We start from the raw sequence: 27,967 nt of genomic DNA, 5'->3' as shown, positions 1-27,967 counted from the left end.
TATTTACCTCCACCAAATCAGCCACCGACCCTGCAGAATATGCCATCAGCTTGGAAATTATTGCTGATGGGAACATTGTTCCTGGGCTGTTCATAACAAAGACATCTCCAGCAGCACCAACTTTATAGTTATCTATGGCAGAAGGAAACAAGAGACATCTTTTTTGTCACCATTCTGCTTATCATTCAAGATCATATTTCTGCAGCTTTTTCCACTGTGAGCTGTAAGATCTGTCATTACATAAAATCTAACTGTTTAGGCAGAAATCATTAAATGGCTACTCTAAACATGTGAGTCTCACATTTAATTAAATTTCTCACTGAAAGAAAGAATGCCATATTTCTCCAAAGGACTTAATATTTTAAGAGTAGATTTCTGAAGTGAAAGTTTCCTGATCACTGAAGCACTTACCAAAGTAACCACCAATACGTATGACCTTGCTGTAGCGATAGCTCAGCCTGTCCAATTTGGGGGCCAGCAGCTTAAGGGCAATATTACAAGCTGAAGATCTAAACAAAATGAGAAAGGCAATAGTATTCAGAAATAAGCTGCACCCTGTCAGTAAATAAACTGACTTCAGTTGTCAGCACATGCAGAAGATCATTATTTGCAGAAGAGCACCTGCTTTGTTCTGTCTCTACTCACATGTTGTACGTGTACGGCAATCTGCTCTTGGACAAAGCCTTCATGTGGGAATACACAAAACTGGCCACTTGCAAATTGCTCTCCTTCATGGCCACATTGGCAATGGTTGTTATTAAGGGAAGGGCAGGCCTTGTCTCAAATATAACAGCACAAGACATCATCCGCACTTCAGGGGAAAGCGACTCGTCAGCGAGGATCTGGATGAGATATCCCTGCACCTGCAGAGACAAAACAGTGTCTGGAATTACCAGTAACTGAAACCATTTTGCAAACTGGATCCACACCTAACCCATGGGCAATATGGGAGAGGGGATCATTATCCCTGTAGAAAGGTTTCCTGATCTTTTTTACTGCAGGGTTCCATGTAACTTTATTAATATGGCTGAAGGGGCCACGGTGGAACAGCCCCATGGAGGCACTGAACCCGAAATAAACGTCCATCTATTGATGTATTGAGTCAACCCATGACAATCAAAAAGGCATCAGCGTTGCTTTGTGTGCTAATTCAAGTCTCAGTGAATATCTTTGGAAGAAAAAAATGTAGATAATAAGACAGATTCATTCTTTGAAGAAACTCCACTGACTCAGTGAGTATGCTTCACTGTTTTAGACCAGTTTTAAAAGGGTTCAGCAGTTCACCAAAGGCAGTCTGAGTGAATGGTTTCTCATATAGGTCCTCTGCCTAGCCCACCTGAAAGGCAGGAGTCTCGCCTACACTTTCTGTGACAGCAACCTCATTGTGGAGTCAGTGGTGACTCATCCAACCTCAAGGCAGGGGTCTAAAAGAGGCAGAGTAATGCCGACATTTGGCCTAGGAGTTTAACAGAAAGTGTCTCTCCTCCTGACTATAGAGACAATTTAAATTACGTATCTGACTTTTAGGTGTCTAAGTGTCCACTACATATAACTAGCACAGGACTTAGCTGGTTACGACAGATGACAAAAGCAACACAGCTGATATCCTTCTGGAAGCTTCCTACTGACTAATTATTGTTCCAGCTTAGCAGAAACCATCAGCTAAATGTAAAACTGTACAGTATTGTTCTTAAAAATAATCTTTTTTTTAAAAAGTATGCTGAATCTATACACACAACACCATTAAAATCATTCCCCTTATGGCATATATTCTAATTCATTGAGTAGGGAAAACCTACCGCATCCTACTTACTGTTCTGCGGTCCTTCCAAGCGATTTTTCTCAAGGCCATTATGGCATCAATCTGAATGTGGATGGGGATATCAGAAACACTGGAGGAAAATATGGGAAGGAACTTCAGGATGCGCTTGATGCTGGCTGGCTCTCCCACGTTGCCAATGCACTTCAGAGCTAATTTCATTTTGTCCTCACGGCCTCTGCTGATTGCTTCATCTGCCAGGTCATGGATGGGCTGTAAACAAAGCACAGTTCAATCTTCTCATTGTAGTGTATAGACTGTCCACAGTGTCCCCCTTACCCACTGAAAAGCCTATCACAATATAGCAACTGGTTTTAATAAAGTCACTCAGTAGTGGTTTCTCTCAGGATTTTACCGTTGCAATGTGAAAACTATGATTTCAATGATGAAGCAAATAACTACATTGATAAAGTGATTTGATGCCTTTGTTCTGAAGAAAACCTACAAAATGTGTATTTATATTTCCAGTCACCATTTTTATACTGTATCTTAAAAGAATTAAGCTAATATAATGAACACTATTAAGCTATTAAAAAAAAAAAAAACTTGGCAAAAATCCACTCACCTGGAGAGCTTCTTTAGGACAAGCTGAGGTCTGAGAACAGTATCTATTCACCACAGAACTGTATCCCAAGCTGGCAAGTTGTTGAAGCACGGGATTTTTCTGGATTCGAGAACTTGTCACTAAATCCTGTGAAGAAGAAAAAAATTAATTAGTTATTTAATACAGTGCTTCACGAAGCTTTCAGTGCAGGAAAACCATCAGATCCTATTTGAAGGGATCAATTTCAGAATGATTACTGTTCTCATCCAAACAAATGAAAGTAGGTTGTAGACATTATGTTCGGAAGCTTCACTTAGGAGCTTAATTTCCCACTAGTTTATAAATATGTTAGGTTACAGAGCCACATTTTGATTTTCCTCAACTGAACATAACACTGAAAACATTAAGATTATGGATAAACACCAATGGAATATCTCTAGAAAATTGTGCACCCCAATTATATTAATGATGCATTTTTACATCATATCCTCTTTTCCTGTTTAAGAAGAATATTGACTAGAGATGGCAAAAATTCTGTTCAGAATAAATGATTCATTATTGTATCAACATATTTGATGTTTGCACTAATACTTTTCCTGCAGCACTTTCCAGTTCATGGACTAGCTTGCAATTGAAAGAGCTGCTCAAGTGACATAACACACCAATCATCATTTGTTCCAGAAGTAAGAGATTAAAGGGGACGAAGTTTTGTCTGTAGAAGGCGTGACAGAGCAAACTAAATTAAACTAATTCCCAGCAAACTAAAATGGGAATTAATCACAGAAGCTCCTATAAGAGAAGGGCTTTATATCAATACAGAGAAATGAAGACACAGAACTCTCCTCTAATAAATGTTATGACACAAGAAATTCATGGGTCAACATTTGCACAAAACTAGTGTACACTAGAGGAGAATGCAGTCTTTAATGTACTTAATCACAGGTCATTGACTATCATTCCTTTCACTGTGAGACAGGAAAGATTCACATGGCTTTACTCACTGCTGCTATTGGAACAGTGTGTTCATCAGCTTTTGTTAAATGGAGAGCAAAGGGAACACTTAGAAGAGCCTGAAGGTAGCTAAGGTCATCACCACGGATTCTGCTCTTAATGAATTTGAGTGCTTCTGTGGTGCCTGTTGCAGAAACTCCACTCAGCAGCCATCGCCTGCAAAGAGATTTTCAAAAAATCCTTCATTTTATTTCCCAGTTGTCACAAAACCAGAAAAGTTTCTTAAGGGTTGATACAATGAAATACCTGTAGCGGGGTTTATCTGAACACTGTCTCCAGATGGACTCCAGGGTGTCAGCGCTTGCTGCGCGGCAGAGCTGGACAAGCTCCAGGAAACGGTATGGAAGATCATCGTGGAAATCTTGTTGGTTATTCAGGACTATGTGTTGCAGTGTTTCAATTATCTGTTACAAAAGACAAGAGAGAGGGCACACATAATTACATTCTTTGGAATTTATGATCACTATTTTTTTTTTAAATTAGAAAAGCAATTTGGAAAAAAATCCTCTACCCGTTGTTCAGGGTTTTTTGTCTTGATGAGCTGCACTGACATCTGTGGCAGTACTGCTGGGAACTGGTAACGAAGGCCTCCATAGTTCTCCATGGAGATGTCAGGGGAGCTCCCCCGTTCACTCCTCACTTCAAGCAAGGTGAGTTGTTGTCTGTCAAGAGACAAATGTCACAGGAGAAAGGCATTATCTCTCTTCACCCATGCACCTTGTTTGTTGGTTCAGTGATACTGTGAAGGTATCAGTTTTACCCTATGATAATTTTTCTTATCAAAATAAAGCCTTTTGCTAATCAATAAAGCCTTCTGTCTGGAACAAAATGGTATTGGAGTTATCTACAAAGAAATTGTTTCTGAGGAGAAGCAAAACTACTGTCTGCTGAATGAAAGATACTGACTCTGTGTAATGAATGATCTTATTTCTATGTGCACCATCTTCCTCCTGACACTATAAATTAGCCCCTTTTCAGGACAAACAGAGCAGTAATGTTGCATTCTTATGGTATAAGTGAGCAAAAAAGCTTTTCTACTTTTCTTCCATGTAATTGTAATGCCAGTAAGTTTGACCAGGGTATAAAATAAAGAATGCTTTGCTGAGCTTTTAGGACTGTGGAAGTCCCAAGTGTGATTACCTCTATCCAACTGCTGTGGAGCTCAATTCTCATGTCACTTCAACTGGGGGTGAAGGGGACTGATAGAACCTATAATTATTCTCACTTTGTGAAGGAAGCCCATGTCCCACCTACTTTGCTTCTGTGACAGCGACACCGGTGGGTTCACTGAATGGTGAGATCTGATACACCTGCTGAGACACCACCTCTGTGATCAGGGTACCACTGTCTGACTGCTTCAGTTTGTAGGAGAAAGCTGCAGTCCCTTTGACAATCCTTTCTTTCTGTAGGAGGAGAGAGACCCAAAGAGTGAATGGGAACAGCATGGCCATGCTTGTAATTAGGAAGATCTTTTCACATCTCACATACCATCACGTCAACAGGGCAGGGATAGATGTAAGCCATTCCAAGACTCTTCACCACTTTTTCCTGGCAATTGTTTTGGTCTACAGTTTTGGTAACAGAGACTCGGCTGTTCTTCCTGTCTTCCTGGATGACATATCTTGTATGGCAAACACCTCCAATTCCAGCCTGGCAGATGAATACAGATGATGAGACTTCACAATTACATCAGGATTTCACAGTGTGAGAAGTTTTACTTAATGAAGATTATCAATGAACCTGTTACTATTACATACAATTATTCCTACTGAACTAAAAAATAGGCATGTGAACAATACTCAGACAGGGGATGGAGTTTAAAATTAAAAAGTAATCAATTAATGAGTATCAACAATTAACAAATAAAATGTATCAAATAACTGTATTATGGAAGCCATATAACAAATAATTCATAGCTAATAATTTTTTTCTCTGAAGAACTGTATGTTAAGACTTAAAGACAGATGTTTTAGAAAGAATTCAGCCCAGATAATTTGTTCAACACACATGCACACGTTTTCTTCTATATGAATAAAAATCACCCTTTTCTTACTACAAACATTCAAAAGTAGATGCAAACTCAAAGGAAAAGTAACTAAAGAGAATAAACACAACCTTTCAGCAAAATACTTTTAGAACGGAAAGAAACACACCTCTTGCAACTCATACACATTCTGCGACTTTTTAATGGTTATCTGTATCATGTTCAGTATTCCTCTCACTATGTTAATGCAAATATCAGGGCAGTTTTCTGGGCCATAGATGTTTCCAATCCGTCCACTGTTGTATTCAAACTTGAAGGACCGGGTAAGGCATGAGGAAACCATCTGAGTGATTTTGGAAGATCGAGTGAATGGGTCCCTGGGCCAGATGCCATTGTATTCCTCGAACTGTGGGGAGCGGATCTGGGAGGAAATTAAGAAACTTAAGTGAATAAAATTGCTTTGGTACTAAATATGCAAACAGATTGGAAGAAATTAACAGAAGCAATAGTTAGATACTCTTTCCTTCCAAATGTAGGCTTAGAAAGTCATACAACAATTTATTCTTTTGTCTCATGGTTACACTATTGTAAAACCAGTGCAAATCCTGTCGGCTCAACAGTACTATTTTCTTACAGAAGCAGTTAACACATCAAATGAAAGTCTCCCTTTTTGTCAGCCTCAAAATAAATATTCTGCTTTAGACAAAATTTAGCATTTAAAAAGCTTATATAATTCTAAATGTAAAAAATCGCAGGTTTAGAACACTTCATTTTACCTCATACTTACACCATTTTTAAATTTATTTAAAATTAGTTTCTATATTTGCTTCATATTTGTGAATTGTTTAAATCAACAAAATATTTCAACAGTTAACAATATATTTATAAAGACTGAGACACTATGTAAATAAGAAGCAATTTCAATAACTTTGGCAAAGTTACTGCCAGCTTAGGTGCCTCAGAGCACAGGCTGGTGCACAACATACAAGAATTTCAGGACAGAGGCTATAGTGTGAAATGCAACCCCTAGCTCCAAATTTTGAAAGATCTACAGTTCAATACAACTGGTAAGAGCTGTCACTGAATTCAGTATTCCAAAAAGAACCTCTGATTTGTAACTGAATTAAAGGGACAAAAATACATTTCTGAAGCATATTTATTTTGAATTGAGTCAAGTCCTATCACTGCTGATGTCAGCAGAGTCATGATTTCACACATACAGATGTTTTACTGCATTATTCAAACATTATTACATGCTCCTTTTTGATTATTTTCATTTTTTAATCTTACCTTTATCATGTACCACTTTTTATCTTTAGCTTTTATCACTTTTTAAGTCTATGTTTATCAGTTGCCTTCATGACGAGGATTTTACACACCCAAGTCCTGCCTTCCCACAGAAGTTAGAAATGTGTGCTAAGGCTAGAATCAAATCTTAGAGCAGGCTTAAATGTATCGAGATAGTTTGCCATTTTCTAACAGAACCCCCAGAAATTGTATTTCAAGTACAAAGTCTTGAGGAACACCTGCTACAAACAACTTCCACATCAAACACAGGTAAGTGACTCATCACCTCTGAAACTGCAGCTTGCAGATCATTCTCTGATATCTACAGTGATAAGTCTCTGGTTGTGTTTCCTGCAGCTTTCCTACATGCCAGACCAGCCAGATGCAATTACAGATGTGATTTTAGCTTACTGTTGGCACATTTAGGAGACCCAGTACCTTGAGGAGGTAGATGTTCTCTGACAGCCCACTGATCTCTAGTTTGCTGCTCAGGCGCACTCCGGCTTTGGCTAAATTCTTTTCCTGAAGCCCATTCAACACCCAGCCTTCATAACTGTACAAGTAGCTCTTTCTGATACTGAATCCAGGGTCTGTGGGAAGTAACAGCCATTTTCACCATGCTTGCAAGCACATTCTAATAAATAGAAATAACAGCAAAGTCACTGGAAAAAGATTATAGAAGGAAATTTACTTACCAATGTCAAACTTCTGACTACCTGCAAAAAGAGATGAAAAAACAGGTAAGTAATGTTCATTCTAGATCCAATCACTGCCACTGAACTTAAGGAAAATTTGGGGAAGAAAGGTGAAGGAGGGGTATGTAGCCTTACCTACAAGAGTGAGCACTAGTGCAAGTATGATCCCCCTCATAGTGAAGGCGAATGGGGCTCTGCCAGACATGGTGAGACTTTTATGGAAGAAAGCTTGGGAACACGTGGCTGTGTTCTGCTGAATTCTCAAGTTTTTTATCAGTTTATGTAAACACTTCCCTTTTTGCAATCTTACTTTCTCTTCAGATGGAATAATGGAAATCTAGTCATACCTTGGCATCTACCTGATTATCTTATAAGCCCTTTGCTGAATTATTTAAAAGTTTCCACTTATCCTAGTAAATTTTACTAGATAATTTATAATAATTTTACAATGAACATATTACTTCATTTCCTAGGTTGTGTCACAGATGGCTGCTGATATTTGGTCCTGCTATAGGTTAGGTTGATTTTGCCCAGGTTATGCTGACCTGGCACCTGACCCAAACTGTTATCTCGCTGATAACAGCCCAATTAAGAGTACGTATCACACACTGACAGTGCTCTTCCTCTTCCCTCTGCATTGGTTACAGCTAACCCTGCAGACAGCAGACAAGGACAGATAACCCATTGCTATTATATTCCTATGCGCACCAAAGCACATTCTAAAGAAAACCTATCTATATGGAATATATATATATTTATTCAAATAAATCAGAGGATCAGTGTGTCCTTTCAGCTCTGGTCACAATGACCAGGAATATTTTTTAAATGAACAAAGATTTCATAAGCCATCAGTAAATATTTTATCTTTCAAGGTAAATGACAGCCAAATCTGAACAATTAAAAGCCACAGACACTCCTCCCAGCAAAGCAGAGGGAATGGGAGTGCAGGTCAGCTAGAACTTTTGCATTTCCTAAGGAGTCAATCACAAAATGCAGCTGAATTACCTGAGCAGATGCAGGCTTGCAGCCAGCTTCACCATCGATTTACAGTGAGAGCCCAGGAACACATTCACACAAGTGTTCTCTTCTGAAAACCTCAGGGCCATAGAGGCAAGTGGAGAGGCACAAAACACTCTTGGCCTGTTTGAGCATGTAAGAGATTGGGGGATTGACCAGACTCATTCCTCCCAAACAAGTGACACAGCCTTCCAAAGAGAGCTGGGTGGCACCTGGATCAACAATAAAAGGCAAGAAAAATGCACAGGGGCTTCCAAGTTGGAGGATGTTTCTGGAGGAGCAACTTCAGGCAACACAAAAAACTGTAGGCTTCAAACCACACAAAAGCCATGAATCTCATTCAAATTCAACATCTATGACATACTGGTTAATCAGACACTTTATTTCTACTCCCACAACTCCCATAGCTACATGATTAACCACAGGAACGTGCTTTGTGGCAAATGCTATTTTAACACCCACAAATGAACATTTATTTCCTGTTTCAGCAGTTTCTACAGTCGTCCATTAGCAACTGCTCTTCCTGGGTTGTCAGTCCCATAGGTTTTGACTTTGTCAAACAGATTCCATGTGGACTGTAAATCTACCTTAGGTTGTGCAAACTCTATTTTGGGAACTACTACCCAGCTCCCTGTAGAAGACATTTGAGGGGGAGGGGTGGACACTTGCTAGAAATGTCTCCTTTTTCATGATACCTATCTATAGTGTTCAAGGGAACAAGCATGTTTTGTGACTCAAGGGACAAGCTCTTTTATAAAGCAGTAATTTTTTTATTGTTAAATATTTAAAACAAACTTACCTGTTGTACATTCCAGTTAATTATACATCTTGTACAACTCAAAACTTGAATAAAGAACCATGAACAGTGTCAGTGTGAAAACTACAACAAAATATATACCATGGGAGTTCAGGTTTTTACTACAGTGAAACACTGTAGGGCATAGTGAATATTGGATACCAGATGTATTGTCTGAAAAAAAAAAAAAAAAATCAGATAATCCAAACACTTCTTTTGAGGTCAACATTTCATATCTTCTCATCAAATTCTCTTGCAAATCAGAAAAAATCTAAACCCAAGATGTCTTACAAGGCTTCACAGACAAAAGCTTTGTGATAACTGCAAGTTAAAAAAAGCTGCACAAGTAAAAACTGAGCTAATTCAACATGGACAGTATTGCCATTATACTGCATATCCTTCCCTTTTCCTTTCAAGAATAACCTGTTTTTATTGATATTATCTAGATGTATCAGTTACCTTGACCTGGTTGAAATGTACCCGGACACAGAATAAGCACAGGAAGAAAAAAAAATCTACAATATGGTCTGATTTTTCTTTTGTCCTGCTGCAACTGAAATAGAACATGCCTCCAGTATCTGGTTGGAAGCACTTCTTCAAACTAGGAAAAAAGCTGTTTTGTAGGGAGAAGGTTCTCGCAAAGAAAATTTCCATTTAGTAGGTTTTTTGCTATACAGTCTGTATTGCAGGAGCTATATTGTATAGGCATCAACCACTGGAGATGAAAGGAAAAAAACCAAATAGTTCCAATATAATCCTGGAAAGTAAGTACTCATACCTAATCAGACTGATTTTTATGGTAAAAGCACTCTTATCACAGACTGAAAAAGAAGCAATGAATATTGTATTTAAAGATTTTTGTTTAAGAGAACCACTCATCTTTTCACTACCATGCATGGGTAGCTAACAATAGCTGTACTGTAATCACTTGCTGCCAGTCTCTACTTCGTGTTCCTTGAGAAGAGCAGTCACTATACTATTTCAAATATACACCTATGTGAAGTGACACACCTGTATCACACTCCTGCAAGAAATCTCCCCCTTTGCTCTTCAGCAGACTCTTGAGTAAGAAAGATCCTGCAGTTGTTTCCAACAGCTCTAAGTACCACCATGACACCCTCTGCAGAATTCATACCATTATTAGCTGTAGCTTCAGATTCAAAATCTTCCCAGGCACTGTGTATAGAGAAAGCCAAAAACTCTAGGTACATTTTACTTTTTTACAGGGACAGGACTGAATCTGTACTCCAGACTTCCAGACCAGGTCTGACCCCAGCTCAGGACTCAACTGCATACACCATTCTAGCACAGTGAGTTCTTCCAGGGAGGCATTCAAATGCATTTCCATTTCTCTAGGATGGGTTACAGAATTCTAAAGCAAAAAATTAGTACAAAATGCTAATGAATTTCTAATCACTCAATAAACAAGAGTTTAAACAGGTAAATTATTTTATTCTTCAAGGCGTTATTATCCTAAAAGCAGCTTTCATGAAGAAAACTAGGCTGAAGGAGGAGGGCCCAAGTAAAGCAAACGCGTGTAACAGTCCCAGTGAGGCGCCCACGAGCACACATTGGAGCAGCAGCAGCCCCTGGTGGCATCCAGATGCTGCCTCAGCCATGGAGGGCTGCAGTCACTACTGGCTTGAAGACAGTCCTATGTGCAGAGTTCTAGTCTCCGACTTAATATACTAAATTTTCACTTTACTTAAGTTTTTTGAATGTGTATTTATTCCTCCACAACTAAAATTCAGGTAAGAGCTGCCCAACAGCAGCTCTTAGGAAGGGCGAAACCCAACAGGAACTGTACGCTGCTAAAAAGCTGCGGCAAATGATGTGACTATGAACACCCCTTTATTGGGGAAGAACAGGAGAAACAGAAATATTATGTCTTTCCAACCTGACTATCCATGCAGCAAAAAGACAACCAAGACACTAGTACTATTATCATTATATCCACTCCTGCTCCCTTTAGGGTACTATGTGAAAACCACACAAGTATCCTCTGCAGTTTACATTGGCTACTACTTCATCTTAAGCTCTAACTCACTGCACTGAACTCAGCAGCAGAAACTGCAGCTTTCTGCCTTAGCTTCTTGGAGAACTGCAGGTTTTTCTCTTCCCTATATTATCCTACCACTATTTTTCCAGGTAGTCCAATCACTACACTCCATCCAATTCTGAAGAAAATGGGCAGAGCAGCAATGGATTTTCAGTGAAGGATTCTAAACTTGAGTTAATTTCCCACCTATGACCCCAAGAAAGGCAGTTTACACTTTGACTCTTCCAAAAGGTCAATTACACAAGGATCAGAGCTACACAAGTGATCACATATGCAGAGGTAAATATAATCACATGTGCACAAAAACCCAACAGAGAAGATGGATTTGTATGGGGCAAGGAAAATTCCATGCACTGAGTAAGGTAAAGGGGACATTGAAACATCTTACCTCTAACCTGGCTATTTTTATTACATTATAAACAAAAGACGGCTCCAAGGCTACACAAAAAATAAAATTCTGGAGTTAATTAAAACAAAAAAACTAACAAAATACAAAACCAGCACCAGAGTTGTAGACATTGTATACAGCCCTATAACCATAGTTGCTTAATAGTTTACTGCACACAAATCATTCAACCAGAGGTTTTTAGAATAGAATTACACGTTTATTGTTCACATTTGAAATACTTTGGTTCTTGGCTGAACCATTGAAAGTCCTAATGGATCTGTAAACTGAATATCACTATAAAACAATTTAAAATGGCATGTAAAATAATATTTATGTATGCATGTGTTTCATTTCATGGTTTCTCAGCATAACCAGTTGTTCTATTTACAAATATATAAAGATTTTGCACTTTAAATCATTGAGATATCAAAGAGGTATTTTCAAATCACACAATAAATATAGAACCTGTTTTGTTAAAAATCTACAGTATACTGTACATTCAAGTCGAGGCAAAAGAGGATTTAATGCCAGTTACACTTGAGACATAAATGAATGTTTCCAATAATTAAACAATTTCTAAAAGTGCTATCTCTGCCTGTGATGAAAGGTCACATTAAGATCCAGTATTTCATTACAGTCAAAGTTTCAGACCATTGCTTTATTCCAGAATTAGAGCTTCTGTTACTAGAAAAATATCAAAGCTTTTATATATTTTTAATTTTTTTCCCAAGAGTTGCAAGAAAGAGGCAAAAAATGGTCTAAAAAATAAAAGCCATGTGCACACACATAGAAACACACCACAATTCAGATCACCACATAATCCTCTAGAAGAATGATCAAACTCACAGCATTCTGTTTCGTTTAGAATGATATGTTTATGAACAAGTCTTTAACAAAAAAACCCAGCAGGCCACCCTAGCAAGTCTAAGGCAGCTGTTCCATGTGCAAGTTTCTACATAGCAGAGTGCCAACTCCAGAGTCTTCCCATGACTTTGTGCATTCTTCAGTTTCTTCTTTGTCATCACTTTCCACCCACAGATTTGGCATGTTATCTGCAGCAGGTTTTTCTGATGCAACACTGGAAGCGGAAAAAAGAAGTTACAATGCCAATAAATAATGCTTTGAAAGGAAACAGAGTACTCTTTTTACAATATGATTAATATCCTTTGTTATATACCAACTGTAAACTTTAGATTACGCTCTGCTCTACATAGAATTCAGCACCCTAGAAACCATCTACAACATTGTTTCACAAACCTGTTTTGTGCAATATACTGAAATGTCTGGCAAGGTTCTGCTGAAACAGGAGCACTCAACACAGAGGGAGGTTTTCTTTGCCGTGATGCAGACTTCACTAAACGAGTGTCTGGCTCAGAACCTAAGAGAGACACATCAGCAGTTAAACTGCAGTCCACTGGAAACAAGCAAGTCCTTCAAACGTTTGTGTCTTCTGCTTAAAAAAAAAAAAAAACACACAAATACCTTAAGGCAGAGTTATAATAACAAATCTTATTGTTACAGACCTGGGATAAAATTTTAGAAGTCTATGTAATGCCATTGCATGAAGTTATGTTAAAATTAGGACTCTAAATTTGAAAATGCAGCATTTGCGTAGACAGCCACCACTGCAAGTAATCATATGAAGTCACTCAAATGTAGCTTCTCACTTTACAATTGATAAAGCTTTTTTATTCCTTAAGTAAAGACTTCTCCAGCATGCACAGACAGTAACTAACACCAACATGAAAACCTCCAAACTTGTCAGAATATAGAAAACAAAATCAAAATGAAGTTAGATGTCTTATAGTTTACATGAACTTAACCATCACTCAAGTCAATGGAAAGACACAGCAAACTTAGCAGGGCCAGAACAAGCCCTTCTCACATTTAGATTTCAAAGCTTTCATATGAAGTGGAATACCAGAATGATTACATGTTCTACAGTATTTATGAAAGCACCTGAAAGTTACCTGCTGTGCTGTCAGGTATTTGATATTCACCAGATTGTTTCACAAAAATAAATTCACCACATAATTAATTATCAGGAAGAGAGTTACAATTCCCTTTTAAAAAGGAAATTCTGAACCATCCGTTGCCCTGACATGTGGAGGCATACAGATACATGGTAAAGTTTTCCTTGAGATGCTTTGGTTTTGTTCATAATTGCAACTTCTAGCTGAAAGGAAGAAAAAGAAATTGTGCAAGAACATTAGTTTGAACCAAATACTCACTTCTTAAGAAGGCACTTGGAGTTGTCGCATTTGGATTGTTGCAATCAGCAGTCATAGTTAAGAACTGGTGCTTCAGCCATGCTCCTCTATCTTCTTCAAATGCCTTTCTCTAAGAAAAGAAAGGACAGTTTACACTTGTGACCACAGGAACAAGCCTAGCCCACATTAAACTGATGCTGTTGTGTTTCAGAAAGCCAAAGCTGTAACAGGTCCATGTCACTAAGGAGAGCCAGCAGCTTAACACAGAAAAGACTGTCTGTAAGCCAGCTTTTGAGCCCAACAAGGATTGGCTGAGGAGGCACTTACAAGCCAAGTCCCATGGTTTGTGCCACAGAGGCCTAAGTAATCCTTTCAACTTTGCTGCTCTACACTCCAGTGACACCACCTCCTATGCTCCCCTAGTGCAGCACTACCTCTTGGAGGCAGCCCTCATCCAAGGCAGCTGCCAGGAATGATTACTGCTTAAACCTTCTAAATAGGAAAAATTACATTGAAAACAGCACTGATTGCTTCTGATTAAAACTGGGGAAAAAAAAAAAAAAAAGGCTTGTTTCACTTTCCAGCCCCTGTGAGAACAGGAAAGGAAAATAATGCCAAGTAGACAGCTTCCAAGAGATCCAACGGCTCTGGAATCCAGCAACAAGCTGCTTCATCTCCAAACACCATCAGTGAAACAGGATGCTCCTATTCTATGGCAGTAGAAAAACAGAGGAAGCCGAACTCCAACGCAAACTTTCACAAACACCTACAAAGCTTACAGCATTGCTTCTCATTCCATACTTCAGCCTTTTGACAAGCTGAAGCATGAGCAGTTACGCTTATGCTGCAATGTAGTCCTAAACATTTCCAGACAAACAATTATTGTTTATTATCCCTCATGACTTTTAAAGCAGAATTCAATGTGCAACATGAAATCAACTAACTCATTAAAATGCAAATAAAATTAAATAAGTCAGGGTCAGTATTTGTTACCATGTGAACTACTACTATCCCAGTATCCTAAGTAAAATCTAGAGTATTTTATATTCTGGGTCAGACAGGTTATCCAGCTAGCTCCGTATCCTGTGGCTGCAAGAGATGCTACTTATGAACAAGGCCTCTATCTGCAGTGCATTCCCTCACAAGTTCCCAGTCCCAAAAACCATTTGATTATAGATGCTGAAAGACACCCCTTGTGCCCCACTTTTATTATCTGTGACTGTGTTGCCCATAAGCTCAGGCAACTGCTTTTTGAACTTGATGGTATTCATTGCCTTTACACTCTCCTTTGAAAAAAATCCAGAAGTCAACCACCTAACTGAAAAAAAGGGTACCTTTTTGCATATGTTTATGACTCAATTTCAAAATTAAGAGTTCCCTCTAAATCTTGAGTGATTTGGTGAACAACAGTAGTGCTTTCGTCTGCTCAAACTGAATCCACAGCTTTATAAATTTTAATCACATCCCACTCCAACTTTCTGCTCTGCACATCAAAGCAAGCAGTTCTGTAAGAAATAAAGTACATTTCTTTTTTCCTTCAGTGGCTTTTTTCCTGTCACATCTGTACCATCCTGGTTTCACAGTCATATCATCATGACCTTTCCTTGCCAAACTTGTAAGCCCCTTCACATTTTTGACCCTAACTATGGGCAAGACCAAAGCACATTTGCTAGAGCTCATTTACAGACACATCTATCCTGACTGCCAGTATCTGTGCTTACTGGCCAGCTTAGCTAAAAAAACAGAACAGATAATGACCCTACTAAGGGAAACATAGCAATTGCTTGGTGTTTTTGCAGAAGTCGCTGGTTTTCAAAAGAGTTTAGAAAACAAATGCCTTTTGAAATTCAACCAAATTTGTCTGAAATTTGCATAGGCCTTACTTTTGTAGGAAATGAAACTCAAGCAGTATCTAAGGGATTTAGTTAATAAATTACTGATTTTGGAAGTACTTAAGATATTTCAAAAGCTGAAACAAAGATGGTTCAGTTCCAGCAGCAGAAACTGCACTTTCCAACACACACAAAAACCTTGGCTTTTTGAACTGCCAAGAGAATGATCTTCCAGAACGACCAAAGATGTGTTTTATCCAGTATGGCAATGACCCTTCTCTACAGTCATCAGAAACAGATATTGTTGCATGGCTGCACTTCAGCATGTATCAAAGAAAGACTTGTAATTCATCTTCCATAGGAGCTCCCTTTTCTAATACCTCAAGTCCTAATCTAATGGCAGCTTCTGTAAAACTTTTTCGTTCCTTCTCAAAATTCTTCTTTTGTTCTCGAAATAATCTCCATTCTTCCTGAAGACGCTCTCTTTCTTCCAACAAATAGCAGTCTTGTAGTAACAGAGTGGTGTCATCATCACATGTAAGCTGTTGCTGTAGACATAAAGCAACAAAGGACAAATGTTAATTGGGGAGTGACTGAAGAGGTACACTATTCCCACAGCTTCAGATTTATCAGAAAAATGGTTGAAGTTTAATATGGAAACAATGCATTAAATATCAAGTTGGTGGAGAGTGGGGGCAAATTTCAGATAGCAGTTAAAATGTGCCTGTTCAGGCTGCCTCACCTTTGTTTAGCTGCCAAAATTATTCCTACCAGGATTAAAAATTCACAAAATTATCAACCAAGCCACTAGCACGCCTATACTCGTATAACCCACTAAGTTATTTTAATTTAAAAGCATTATCAAGAAATGGAGAAAGGCTCAGAGGCAACAAAAGTGTCACATTAAGTAAAACACACTTGGATTCAATGAGAAAAATAAGAAAAAATAAAGCCTACTACCTGTAAGAGCTGTTGCTGAGTTTTGATCATTTCTTTACAGTGCTGAATCTCTAACTCTAGCTTTTCAGTTTCTAGCTCATGGTCTTCTCTTGAAATGACATCTTTTTCATTCAAAGCTCCTGAATGACCACGCGACACTAAAGGGGAAAGAAGCATATTAAAAACAAATTTTAAAAAGCCCCAACACCTCATATCAGAGACTCCCAGGAAGAGCAAAAAGTTTTAGACTATTTTCTTCATCCTGAAAGACAGACACACAGTGTACTCCACAGCATTTCTATCAGAGACAAGAGATCCAAAATTGGTGCTACACATGTAATTATCCATCAAATCCAGTTCAGAAAAAACACCAGCAATGAAAACATGAATGTTTCATGTCCCCCAAGGTAAATCAACCATCTACATTGCAATAAGCGTTACACAAAATCCTCGCTTGTTGCAGCAGTCATTTAAAAGAAAACTCAAGATAACTAAAGACTTTTTTCACTGACATGCTGTTAGCCCATTCTCCTGAGACCATTTTTGAAAGGCTTATGTGTTCATAAAAATATGACAGTAACTATATTTATCACAGATATAAAAAGAAAGCCTTTTCCTTCAAGTCCTGTGAAGGAGAAACGGAGCTAACAAACATTAGATGCATGTTTTCATTCCAGTAAGGGAATGAATTACAGGCATGGTTGTATTTTGTAAAATTACATACTGGTTTATTTAATTTAATGCATAGCTAAATCACAATGATTGTAATAAGCCAAGTTTTGATCCCCTGATGCCAGTATTTGAACACAAAACAGAATCCTAAAGGGCTATACTATGGTCATCCTTATAAATGGTAAAAACCTAGAAGATGACTCCAAAAGAGCAAATAATTGTAACATTTTTCCTGATGCTTATTTTTCAGTTAGTTACACCAAATAAAGTATTACAAGCATTCCTGAAATCCTTTCTAGTGTGTAAAGATACTCTCAAAGGCCATCTGCTCCTTTATTTGCAATTGCATGCATGACCTTCTCAATCTTATTCTTGACAGCAAACATCCCTGTGGTAATGGCTGCATTTACTTGCATGGGAAAATAATACTAGGAAAGAATTTTATATATTTTTAGCTGTCTTAATGCTGTTTAACAGCTGGAAATGAGGAGAGTCCAGCACCATACCATCAGTCAAGTTTGTTTTAGAATGCCACAAGAGGTCTCAGAAGATGTGGCAAGACAAGACTCCTGAGAGGGAATTACGTATTTTGCATCCAATTATTTCAAAGCTCCACATCTGCATTACTTTTTAAAAAACGCATTTTATATGAGCACATAATGCAGTTAAACATCAACCTTGGTTATCCAGCTTTTCAACGTGATTTTTCAACATTCGCCACTGTTTTCTAATGCTGTTGGTAAGCTGTTCTCGCACAGTTTCACAAGATAATTCCCACATATTCTCTTTATTTAACTCTCCAATATCTTCCTCCTGGTCTGACAGCACCTGTAGAAACAGAAATAAGAAGCTGCAAACCACTTCACTCTTCCAAATATGTGCATAGATTAAATTTACTGAAGGGAAGGAAAACCCTTACAATAAAGGAAACATTTTTCCATCCAGGCCAGAACCCCACCACAGACAGTGGGTCAGCTAGCAAGACTCACTCACACTCATATCTCCAAGCTAGACAGGTTCAGACTGCTGAGTTCTGGTGTCAGACTTCAGCAGCAGCTGCCTCAGTACAGGGGCAAGTAATCCAGTCAAGTTAAAAAGAGTTTATTCACACTGTACAAAGAAGTGGACAGAGAGAATCTAGTGCTTTTCTACACAGCCATGGCAGTAAACTGTTCCAGAAATATATCCTGTGTAAAGAAATACTTAAAATCTGGAAACAAACAAACAAAAACCCCCAGGCAGGCAAAATCCAATATGCACTGCAATACAGAATTACATACCAGTAGCTACTACATCTAAAACTCATTCAAAGAATATTTTCAAGCTTTTCATTGACTGACTAGAAAGAATACAGTGTGTTGTTCACAGAGAGCAGACATTTATCAAGGATGAATTTTAAGCAAAGCACATGATGTGCAATCCACTGCAAGTCTCATAAGAGGTTTACTTTTTTTTTTAATAACTATCAAATTACTCCAGCACTATACCAAACTACCATGGAGATTTAATTTTAACTGAAGAATACTTACCAGCCCATCTTCAGACTTTTCTTTAGGCTTTTGTTTCTGTGGTGGAAGAAGTGAAATAATATCTTTCTTCATTTGCTGAAGAACTTTCTTTAGCTCAGCATTTTCCAGTAAAAGCTGTTTTTGGCGTTGTTCATAATCACTTAACAGAACTTTGTACATTTCTTCTTCGTTTCTGGAAGAAATAATCTTACAGTAACAACATAACAGCCCTAATACATGCTTCAAGTAAGATTGTTCTAAGACAACTACCTGGCTTCTGTCTTATCAGTCCTCCATGCACCTCTCTTCCCATCAGCTCTACCAACACAATTTAGAATTTCCATAGCTACAAATGAAAAGGATATTTCAAAGGGTGAAACAATATGCAAATATATAAAGATTTAGATGACATCGCATTTATATGTAGTTGTTATAAAGAGATCACATTACTCAAATAGTTCCCTCAGTCTTCAGACCCATATGAAACCACATTGCCCTGCTTAAAGCAAAAATAACATAACCAAAGAAAGAGATAAGTTTTTGCATTTGGAAACTCAGGAGGATGTATTTTCATCCTGTCTTATCTTTTATATGCATTTCTTAATGACATCTTCATCCCTATTTCAACCTTTATATCAATGTATAAACTCTATGCTCATTCTGGCAATAACACTTGTTTTATCTCCTGTTTAGGGTAAGGAACTTATTAATGTTTCATGAGATATTCCTCAAAACAAAGAAATTTCTCTGTTCACATTTGAATAAAAATAAAATCAAAAACCCCCAACCACACCACCAACAAAAACCCAAACCCAATATATGACTACAGATTAGTGACCCATGCTAGTTAGCTATCACACAAACAGTAACTAGTTTTAAAACACTGCTATTTTCACCTCACTGATATTTGAATTAGTACTAGTAGCCACCTGAAGTCAAGAATGCTTAAGTTTTGCTGACCTCAGGGTGAAGTTTCTAGAGCTTACTGAACTGATTCCAAGAGTTTCTGCAGCCAAAATAAGCGTTCCTCCTACTTTGTTCTAACCTGGTTTGGCTTCCCCATGAGGACTTTCAGAAAACTAAATCAGCAGAGAACCATCTTGGCAACAACATGAGTAGTTTTCTTCTGGTTTACTGAACTAAATCAGCTTACTAAAACATGCCCTACAGCTGGCAAACAGCTGAGTTTGGGGGTGGCAGGTGGACAAGAGCAGGACTTCCCTTCCACTGGAGATACGTTATATAAATAGTTTAAGGCCAGATATATGAACCAAAAGGTACATTTTTTTAATACCTAACTACAATACCCATTTTCAGCCATTTTTGACAGAAAACTGTATTATTTATGGTAAATAGCACTGATGAACATCTTGAACACAATTTTTGGGCAGTACAACATACAAGGACTCAGATTTCTCCTCATGTCACATAGTACTGGATGGTTCATCTGCCTTCTGTTACTTCCTCTCTAAAACTTCTCATTACTTGTGCTAACCACAAGCAGAGTGTAGTATCTCCAGTGTAAAAAGCTCATGCAGTGTGCCTTCCTGATGGCAACTGCTTGGAACAGTACAGTGTTTATGACATTATCCAAAATCTTGTGATAGCAACAGTAGCAAGAAAATAGAGCAGAGATGGCTCTAGCATAGGAATTTATCCCAAATAAGTTTTCCCTAGTAAGGAACAAAAACCAAACAGAACACCCCCACCTCATTTCATAAAGATCAGCATTTGGTTTGTGCTTGTAAGTGATCTCATGCAACACAATACTGAAAAGATTTACACAGTCAGTTAACATGAAATATTACATCTTTTCTTTAATGTTCTAACATACACATAAACTGCAGGAGGGACGCATTGCCTTTAATGATAAAAATACTTAAAATTGGCTCTGGTTAACATACAGAATATGCTAATTTTGCTGTGGTAAAAGTCAAAGAGCTACTTACCTATCTTTTTGTCTTTTTTATTCATGACTAACTGATGTAAGCGTTCCTTTAACTTGTTGTATTCTCTCTCTTTCCTCTTCATATCATGATTGTACTGTGTAGCTCTACTTGAAATTATGTTCTGTAACTTCTGAACCTAAAAGCAATGCCACAAAAAAACTGTTTCTTCAACTAAAGTATAACCACAAATTTCTTCAGAAAACCAAAATACATGAGGCAAAACAACACTTCCATTAAACTGTACTTCTGCTCTCCCAACCAATGGATTCTGATCTCAAACTTCTCAGGAAAAGTAGTTTCTTTTCAGGAGAAACTCACATCATAAGCAGCAGATTATAATACTATAATTCCTCTGAAGTACAACTGAACTCATGTTCTGAGAAGTCACATAACCTTTACAGCCTTTATTGAACAGAGTAGGGATTATCTTTACTTTCAGTAATTCATGTTCAGGATCTAGGTTTACTCCAATTCTGTGGCATGCTTGTTAAGTCTCACACTAGAAAAAATAAACTCCTCCTCCTTGGGGCAGCACCACATTGAAAAATGCTATTCCATTTGGTCTAAAAGAAACATCAAAACATCATAAAGCAAATTTTTGACATGTACTATCAATTCCTAGGTTGTCTTGTTCGGGTTTTTTTTTTTAGTTTTCTGATTTAACCTTACAAACATGCAGCACATTCAATATCTTAAGTTGGAACTTTAGGAAGTCCACTATATACAGTTAGTGCTGTGATTCCCAACTGTATGAATATGTTTATGAACACAGAACATTCACAGAAACTTAGGAGCCACATTCACAAAAACATAGGAACCATGTGAAGTACAATGCTAGGGAAGGAGCATACAGGAAACAAATCCCAAACTAAGAAGTCAAAACGAAATCCCAAACATGAATGTCAAAGTGTTTTCTGATCTTGATTGTTTCAACATATTTAAGTTTAATGAGATTGTAGTTTTGAGCTGGGTTTCCCCCCACCTCCCCTCTTTTCAGTCTTTTGCTCCCCTCTATAATAAAAAAACCCAAACCCCAAAAGCCTCTATACATAAATGTTTGAATAAGTGACTGCATCCTGTTGCCCCTCCTACTTTTTGATATTTCTCAACATTCTAAGATAAAGATGTACAGAAAATCTCAGAATTTTCACATCTGCATTTCTGCAGTACTCTCTACTACTGTTGTAACTTGGATGGACCTATCCCTTACAGGACCTATTTATCCATATGCAACATGCCAGTCACCTTGAAAGACAACATTTACCAACAAAAAATACACATTCAAAGTGAGCAATTAGAAGACGCCGTGCAAAAAAAAGAAAAAAATCTTCAATATCTATGTAATGATTTGTGTTAATGTACAAAACAACTCACTTCATCCTTTTCATTTTTAAGTAACTGGTGCAAATTTCTGTTCTTGCTTTGTAGTTGTCTGTCTCTTTCCTGAAGCCCAACTATTTCCCTTTTAGATAATTCCAACTGTTCCTAGAAAAAGTGTTGATAGTTCAGCATCAATAAGAATTAATAGCATAAGGTTTTAAACAAACCCAACCAACCAAAACAAACAAGCCATGTTAACCAAACTTCAAAACCACTTCACCTGAGATATGGCTTGGTGTTTAACAGGTATTATCTTTATCAGTTAGGACTTTTCCATTAAGTCAGGATTCTGTAAGCATATCTGTACTGTGAGAGTGAGGTGGATACTAAGCAACCTGCGTGAATTTGGAACTACAGTTTTACTGGAACATTTCTGTTGAATCATCAAGGGTACAATTGACACAAATATACAGACTGTGACCATAGCAATGCAAATGGAACATTTCACATATACAGAGAAGGCTAGACAGATGATCTCATTATAACAGACAATGTAAAACTAGCATTTTAGAAAGTTTTGTCTGCAAATGAGACTCAGACCTGAAATTGGCAGCTTAAGTGACAGCCAAACACTATATATAAGCTTTTCCTTCATATGTGTAGTGAAGTACGAATGTGTAGATACATTTAAGCAACAAGAACTTCTAAACAAACCACAGTGAAATACAGGTAACACAGTAGTGGAAGACAAGAGAATTGCTGTATGGTATCTGAAAGAATCTACATGAGAAACCTCACAGGCTCACAACCAAATTAAATACCCTAGGATTCATGTAGTACAAACGAGTTTTCCCTCTCTCCCCATAAAGCTATTCATCTAGGGAAAGCAACTGGAGTGCTCTAGAACCTAACATTTTATAGTGTTTGTATAAAAATCAGTGCAGTTACAGATTACTTTTTAGGTCATCAAAAATCCTTCTACATGAATGACCCATCTCAGCAGAAGGACTACTATGATTTTGAAAATCTACAGTAATATTTCTCAATGAGATAGTGGTGACAAACCCAAGTGAAAAGCAAGCCTAAAAAAGCACTGAAATTTTCTTTTTTTATATTTTATTTTCTTGACAGAATTTAGAGAAAGTCAAGTCTTTTCTAATATGACATACAAGTGCACCCATGAACTTCCAATATATCATCTACTCCACACTGACTGGCCTTGAACATGCATTTATCTTGTGATAAAATTAAGCTTAGTAACTTCTGGTTTGACAACAGCTTCTGAACAATTCTTACAAAGAGACTTTGTAGTTGGATGTTCAAGGAATCCAACAACAAAACAAAACACATGGAAAAAGACTGATAAAAACCCTGTAATGCACTAGAAGAGTTATCTGTGCTTTTACTTGTTACAATTACATTGGGAATTTATCTTTCAGAGCTGGGCATATCCTTTTAAGCAATACTAAAAGATAGGAACCAAAATATTTAACATTTTCACCCAAAGCGTACATTAACGCTGTCAATTAAAACTCTCTTCCCCCTTCCTTGAACAAGGAGGCTAAAACTGTAAGTGATTAGAAGTTCTCTTATTAACTCAAACTTCATTAACTTTAAGGCATTTTCACTTGGAGAAAAATACTTCAAAAAACCCCAAAACAGAACTGCAAATTTGTACTGGAGAGAAAAAAAAGCCAAACAGAAAAGGACTTGCTATTAATGTAGACAGCTACATAATACTAGTGGAATGATTTTGTTTTCTACCTTTAACTTAGCATAGCAGTTCTGTAAGTGATCCATATCACTTCCCAGTTTCATATGCTGCATTTCTACTTCTTCCTGAGCTCGAAGGTTCTTGTGCTGCAGTACAAGCAATTCATTCATACAATTTATGATAGATACTAAATTTAATTCTTTTCCTTTGGACTCCGCATAAATAGAAGGAAAGCCCAATGTTGTTAATTCCTGGTAAAAGACAAGGGGGGAGGGGGGGAAAATGAGATCAATAACTGGATCTATCTCCCACAATTCTCCAAAAGACAGTATCAGGTGAAATCCTGTATGAAGGGGAAAAACCTGAATCCTACTTCCCACCAACATCAACTTCTGAGCACTGAGGAAGAAGTCTTCTTAATCCAGTCAATCCTTTTTTTACCACAATTGATTGTCACCTGCACACAACCTCCAATAAACAAGAAGATCTGGCTTACCCTATCAATATAGGATATACTCTGTTCAAGATTCTCTTCTGTGCAGAAGGCACTGAAAAAGCTGTGCATGTTTTTGGACGAAGGCAGTGACAAGCGTAGCACTTGTGAGTTCATGCTTGTAGGAGATATCTTTTTTTCTGAGGTATATGAAAGTATATTTTTGCTATCTAGAAGTTAAACATTAAGAAAGAAATCAGGGCTATTATTTTAACACATCACAAAATCAAATCCTTATGTATTCAAGTTATTATTTACAGAAATTTAGATTCTAGAGCTCAGAATTTTATCTAGAATGACATTAAACAATTCACAATATATAAAAAAGATAAACTTCCACTGAAGATTTAGACTCAGTAACATTTAAAGTATTGTATCTTTCAAATTTTACTCATCCATCAAGAAAAAACTGACCACACTTCCTTTTTATAGACTTACTACAACACAGGTGCAAGAGATGTGCATTCAGTAAAACCTTATAGAATGTATGGTATCATTAGTCTCCTTAAGGATATGCTGTAATTTACTCTTCCACCAGGCAGAAATAGGCAAGAAAATATTTACTCCTTTAACAAATTGTAACCAATTTCTGAGGCAAAAGAATACAGAACAAGTAAAGAAATCTTTGAAAACACAAGGTACATTGATAGGTGTGATTATAAAAAAACAAATTACGATTGAAAGTTCTTAAAACCTTTCCATATATGCATGAGTATTTTACATTAGCATTTCTGTAAGGACTTAATCCAAGACAAAGCACTGTTTGTACTATGTATTATTTACCATGCTGTTTACCTACTCAAATAGGTCATGCACAAAACTCCAGTCTCCTTCTTTAGCTGCTGTAACATCACTAGTAAAAATCAGTAAATCGACTAAATTCAAAACATTACCAGTTTACCTGATGACAGCACCGGCACAGTAATAGTCTTCCAATCTCCCATAGCAACAGAGACAGGCTGGGTACCTGAGCAACTGGTTCAGCAGTGAAGTATTTAGTGCAATTGCTGGCAACGTGTGTTACGTAGGCATCTCCTAAAATAGCAAGAGCGTTTTAGATTAACAAAAGCAGCTAATACAGCTAGACAGTTAAAGCAGGCACAGGAGAGTGACTGTTGAACTTGAACCACGTGGAATTTTTCTACTTCTTTACACTACATTTGGAACACAGTAAGCATAGCAAATAGTATACTTTAAAAATGATGCATCTATCTATATTTAGCCTTAACTGTCTTGTAAACCATTAACTAAAGCCAAAATGCCAAGCACGCATGAAAATAAAGACTCACGCTGTAGATAACTAGCTGTTTCTGTTGATGTACATCAGAGAAAACGCAGCAAGCCAAGTACTTTTCCCTGCTATATAAGCAGGAAGCAATTTTATTACAGTAAACTTAAATGAAGATTTAACATATGGCTGTTTAAATGGGATTGTTACTTAAAGAGATGCATTACAAAGGCTCTAGAGAGGATATATTGGCAGAGGGCAAAGGAACTTTTATTAAATGTTTAATCATTTAACTTACACATTTAGTTATATTGCCTTTCCCTAGCAAGTTTCTTGCTTCCTTGCAGAAACCCCAAAATTGTTGAAGGAAACAAATAGGAGAAGCCTTACCCTGTTGGCACAGCCGCTCAGTACAGCACTGTCCCTCTGGAAACCAAAGGGAAGCCACCCACTCTTAAGAAAGAGCAAAGAGATTGTCCCTTCACCCCACCTCCACCACACAGTGAGAAGGCACATAATAGCATTAGTTATCTCTCACTGCTGGAAACTTTAAATCCAGCTTGGATGCTTAAGACTTGGACAGCACAACCCATCAACAATGATACTTCGGGGAAACAAACTTTCCACCTGAGAGGAAAGAAGGCCCCTTTGTTTCAAGCAACACTTGGGAACAAAGTCTAAAGTCTGTTTTAGATTAATTCAGTAGACTTTTAGAGCACAGGGATGTTCTTCCCTAAACCCTTGCTAATGTTCCAATAAACACAGTCTGGATAAGCAACTTGTAAATTTCTGACACCAAAACCTTGCATTTTTATCACTGTGGAAAAAACTATCATTGGAGCGGGGAGGGGGGGAAGAGAAATGTTTTGTTATCCCTAAGGTCTCCTGAGAATACAGAGACAGTAGAAATCCTTATCAACATGACAAAGCACAAAATACAGTGTCCAAAGCAACACCAATTTCTTAAGAGATCATACTGGTGCACAGTCGCATTACAGAATGCTCAGCACTAAAAAAAAATATCTAAATAAGTATCCAGCTTGATAAAAATTTCTCCAGGTTCATAAATGTGCATGGGAAAAAAAGGTAAATAGTTATTCCTCACATGTGTTATAATTTAGTAGTTCCTGAAAACTTTCAGATCAGAAAGTACACAAAAGGCAGCAAGAAAACACAGTCAATGTAACAATCTAGTTGCTGTTCTTGTTTAAGAAATGGTTTTTTCTGCTTTCTCTCAACACTCATTAAATTATGCGTATTTTTCACTTTTTCCCCCCGTAAAAATCAAGATGTTCACAAATTAACTAGACAACTGTGCTTTTAAAATGGAATTCAAAGTCAGTAAGTATTAAGAGGACACACTTCTTACATGCTACTTTCATTTCTGCTTGATGCATCAGATAGATAAATGCACACACATAAGGCAAAAAGGCAGCAAATTAAGGTCCAAGTAAGTTTTCATTCCTGACATCACAATCCTGCATTCTAATAACATATTTCAAAAGATTATTAAGAACCTCAAGACAAATTCCATCGAGGACTGTTGGAAAGTCCACAAAAATACTAATCTCATTTCAGATACGCTGCTACTTCCAAACAAACTGGCTTTTATTCTTTAAGAGACTGCATCCCCACTCTGAGGTCTTATCACCCACATTCACTGAACGTACAGTGTTATCAACCCACAAGTCTCTCTGCACTGACAATACTATTCTGACACAGCATCTGTCACCCTAAACAATGTCTGACTGGAAGCAGGACTAATCCAGGTATAGGAATGCAATGATTCTCTAAATTTGCACCCTGCAAGTCACATGCTGATTCATTCAGAGCAGACACTTTAGCAAGACTTCTCTGTAGTGACACACTATTAATAATAGGACACGTAGAAAATTAACACACAAAGTTAGAGGGAAGCCTAGTGAAGACAGAGAAAGAAAAATATCTAAGAACTACAATGAGGTCCAGGTAATACAACCATATTCTCCTCTCAACCTTGAAAACTCTAGAGCCTTTTGTCTTGAGAAGTCCATTGTGCAGTTTAATATAACAAACTAAAATCCACCCTCAGCAATTTCAAGATTTGAAAAGCACCAAACTCAAAAACTTCCTTCATCTGCTAGACCACTACCCCAAAGTATCTCAAACCATTATTTGACATCAGACAAGTGCAGTAGCTTTGAAGAAGTAATCATTGTAGGGAGTAGTCAGCATTTTGTACTTGATTCATCTTTATTTACTGTATTTTGAATTAAATTCAGATGTGAAGAACAAGACAATCCAGTGTCAGCTGCAAAAGAGAATGCAACAAGCCTTTAGTCTCATGCTAAGATCATCTCAACAGTTCCACATGGCTTCTACTGCCAGTTCAGCACCTCAGCAAGGACCTCTAAAGCTATCTAGTGATTAATATCCATCAGATACATTTCCTTCCCAGTGTAGGCAGTTTCTCTGGAGCAACACAACTCCATAAAGCCTCTCTGAAGTATGCAAGAACTAAAG

At 37.5% G+C, this 27,967-nt stretch overlaps 2 protein-coding genes across 2 annotated transcripts in view; both read right to left on the bottom strand.

The window, feature by feature from the left end:
• The window catches only part of LOC309576235 (vitellogenin-2-like), a gene marked incomplete at both ends in the record, with an annotated part of 49,960 nt that extends 42,415 nt beyond the window's left edge, over positions 1 to 7,545 (bottom strand). The window contains 14 exon segments of the mRNA XM_082287391.1: positions 8 to 132; positions 412 to 509; positions 646 to 863; positions 1,814 to 2,032; positions 2,385 to 2,510; positions 3,365 to 3,530; positions 3,621 to 3,778; positions 3,886 to 4,036; positions 4,629 to 4,777; positions 4,863 to 5,024; positions 5,528 to 5,779; positions 7,084 to 7,235; positions 7,341 to 7,361; positions 7,476 to 7,545. Of these exon segments, the coding sequence (XP_082143517.1) occupies positions 8 to 132; positions 412 to 509; positions 646 to 863; positions 1,814 to 2,032; positions 2,385 to 2,510; positions 3,365 to 3,530; positions 3,621 to 3,778; positions 3,886 to 4,036; positions 4,629 to 4,777; positions 4,863 to 5,024; positions 5,528 to 5,779; positions 7,084 to 7,235; positions 7,341 to 7,361; positions 7,476 to 7,545 (2,067 nt within the window).
• Positions 7,546 to 12,524: 4,979 nt separating this feature from the next.
• Positions 12,525 to 25,181, bottom strand: SSX2IP (SSX family member 2 interacting protein; the record flags this gene model as incomplete). Its single annotated transcript, XM_082286831.1, has 13 exons — positions 12,525 to 12,678; positions 12,858 to 12,978; positions 13,832 to 13,940; positions 16,023 to 16,190; positions 16,603 to 16,739; positions 17,931 to 18,081; positions 18,783 to 18,954; positions 19,032 to 19,107; positions 20,711 to 20,846; positions 22,085 to 22,195; positions 23,795 to 23,995; positions 24,241 to 24,407; positions 25,139 to 25,181. The coding sequence occupies 13 exons, from the start codon at positions 25,179 to 25,181 to the stop codon at positions 12,525 to 12,527; spliced, it is 1,746 nt and encodes a 581-aa protein (XP_082142957.1).
• Positions 25,182 to 27,967: the final 2,786 nt, after the last annotated feature.

The sequence above is a fragment of the Coloeus monedula genome (assembly GCF_965178545.1).
Source record: "Coloeus monedula genome assembly, chromosome: 9".
In the NCBI taxonomy this organism is placed as follows: domain Eukaryota; kingdom Metazoa; phylum Chordata; class Aves; order Passeriformes; family Corvidae; genus Coloeus; species Coloeus monedula.
The sequence above is the reverse complement of the archived record's forward strand: the minus strand, read 5'-3'. Positions and strand labels throughout refer to the sequence as shown.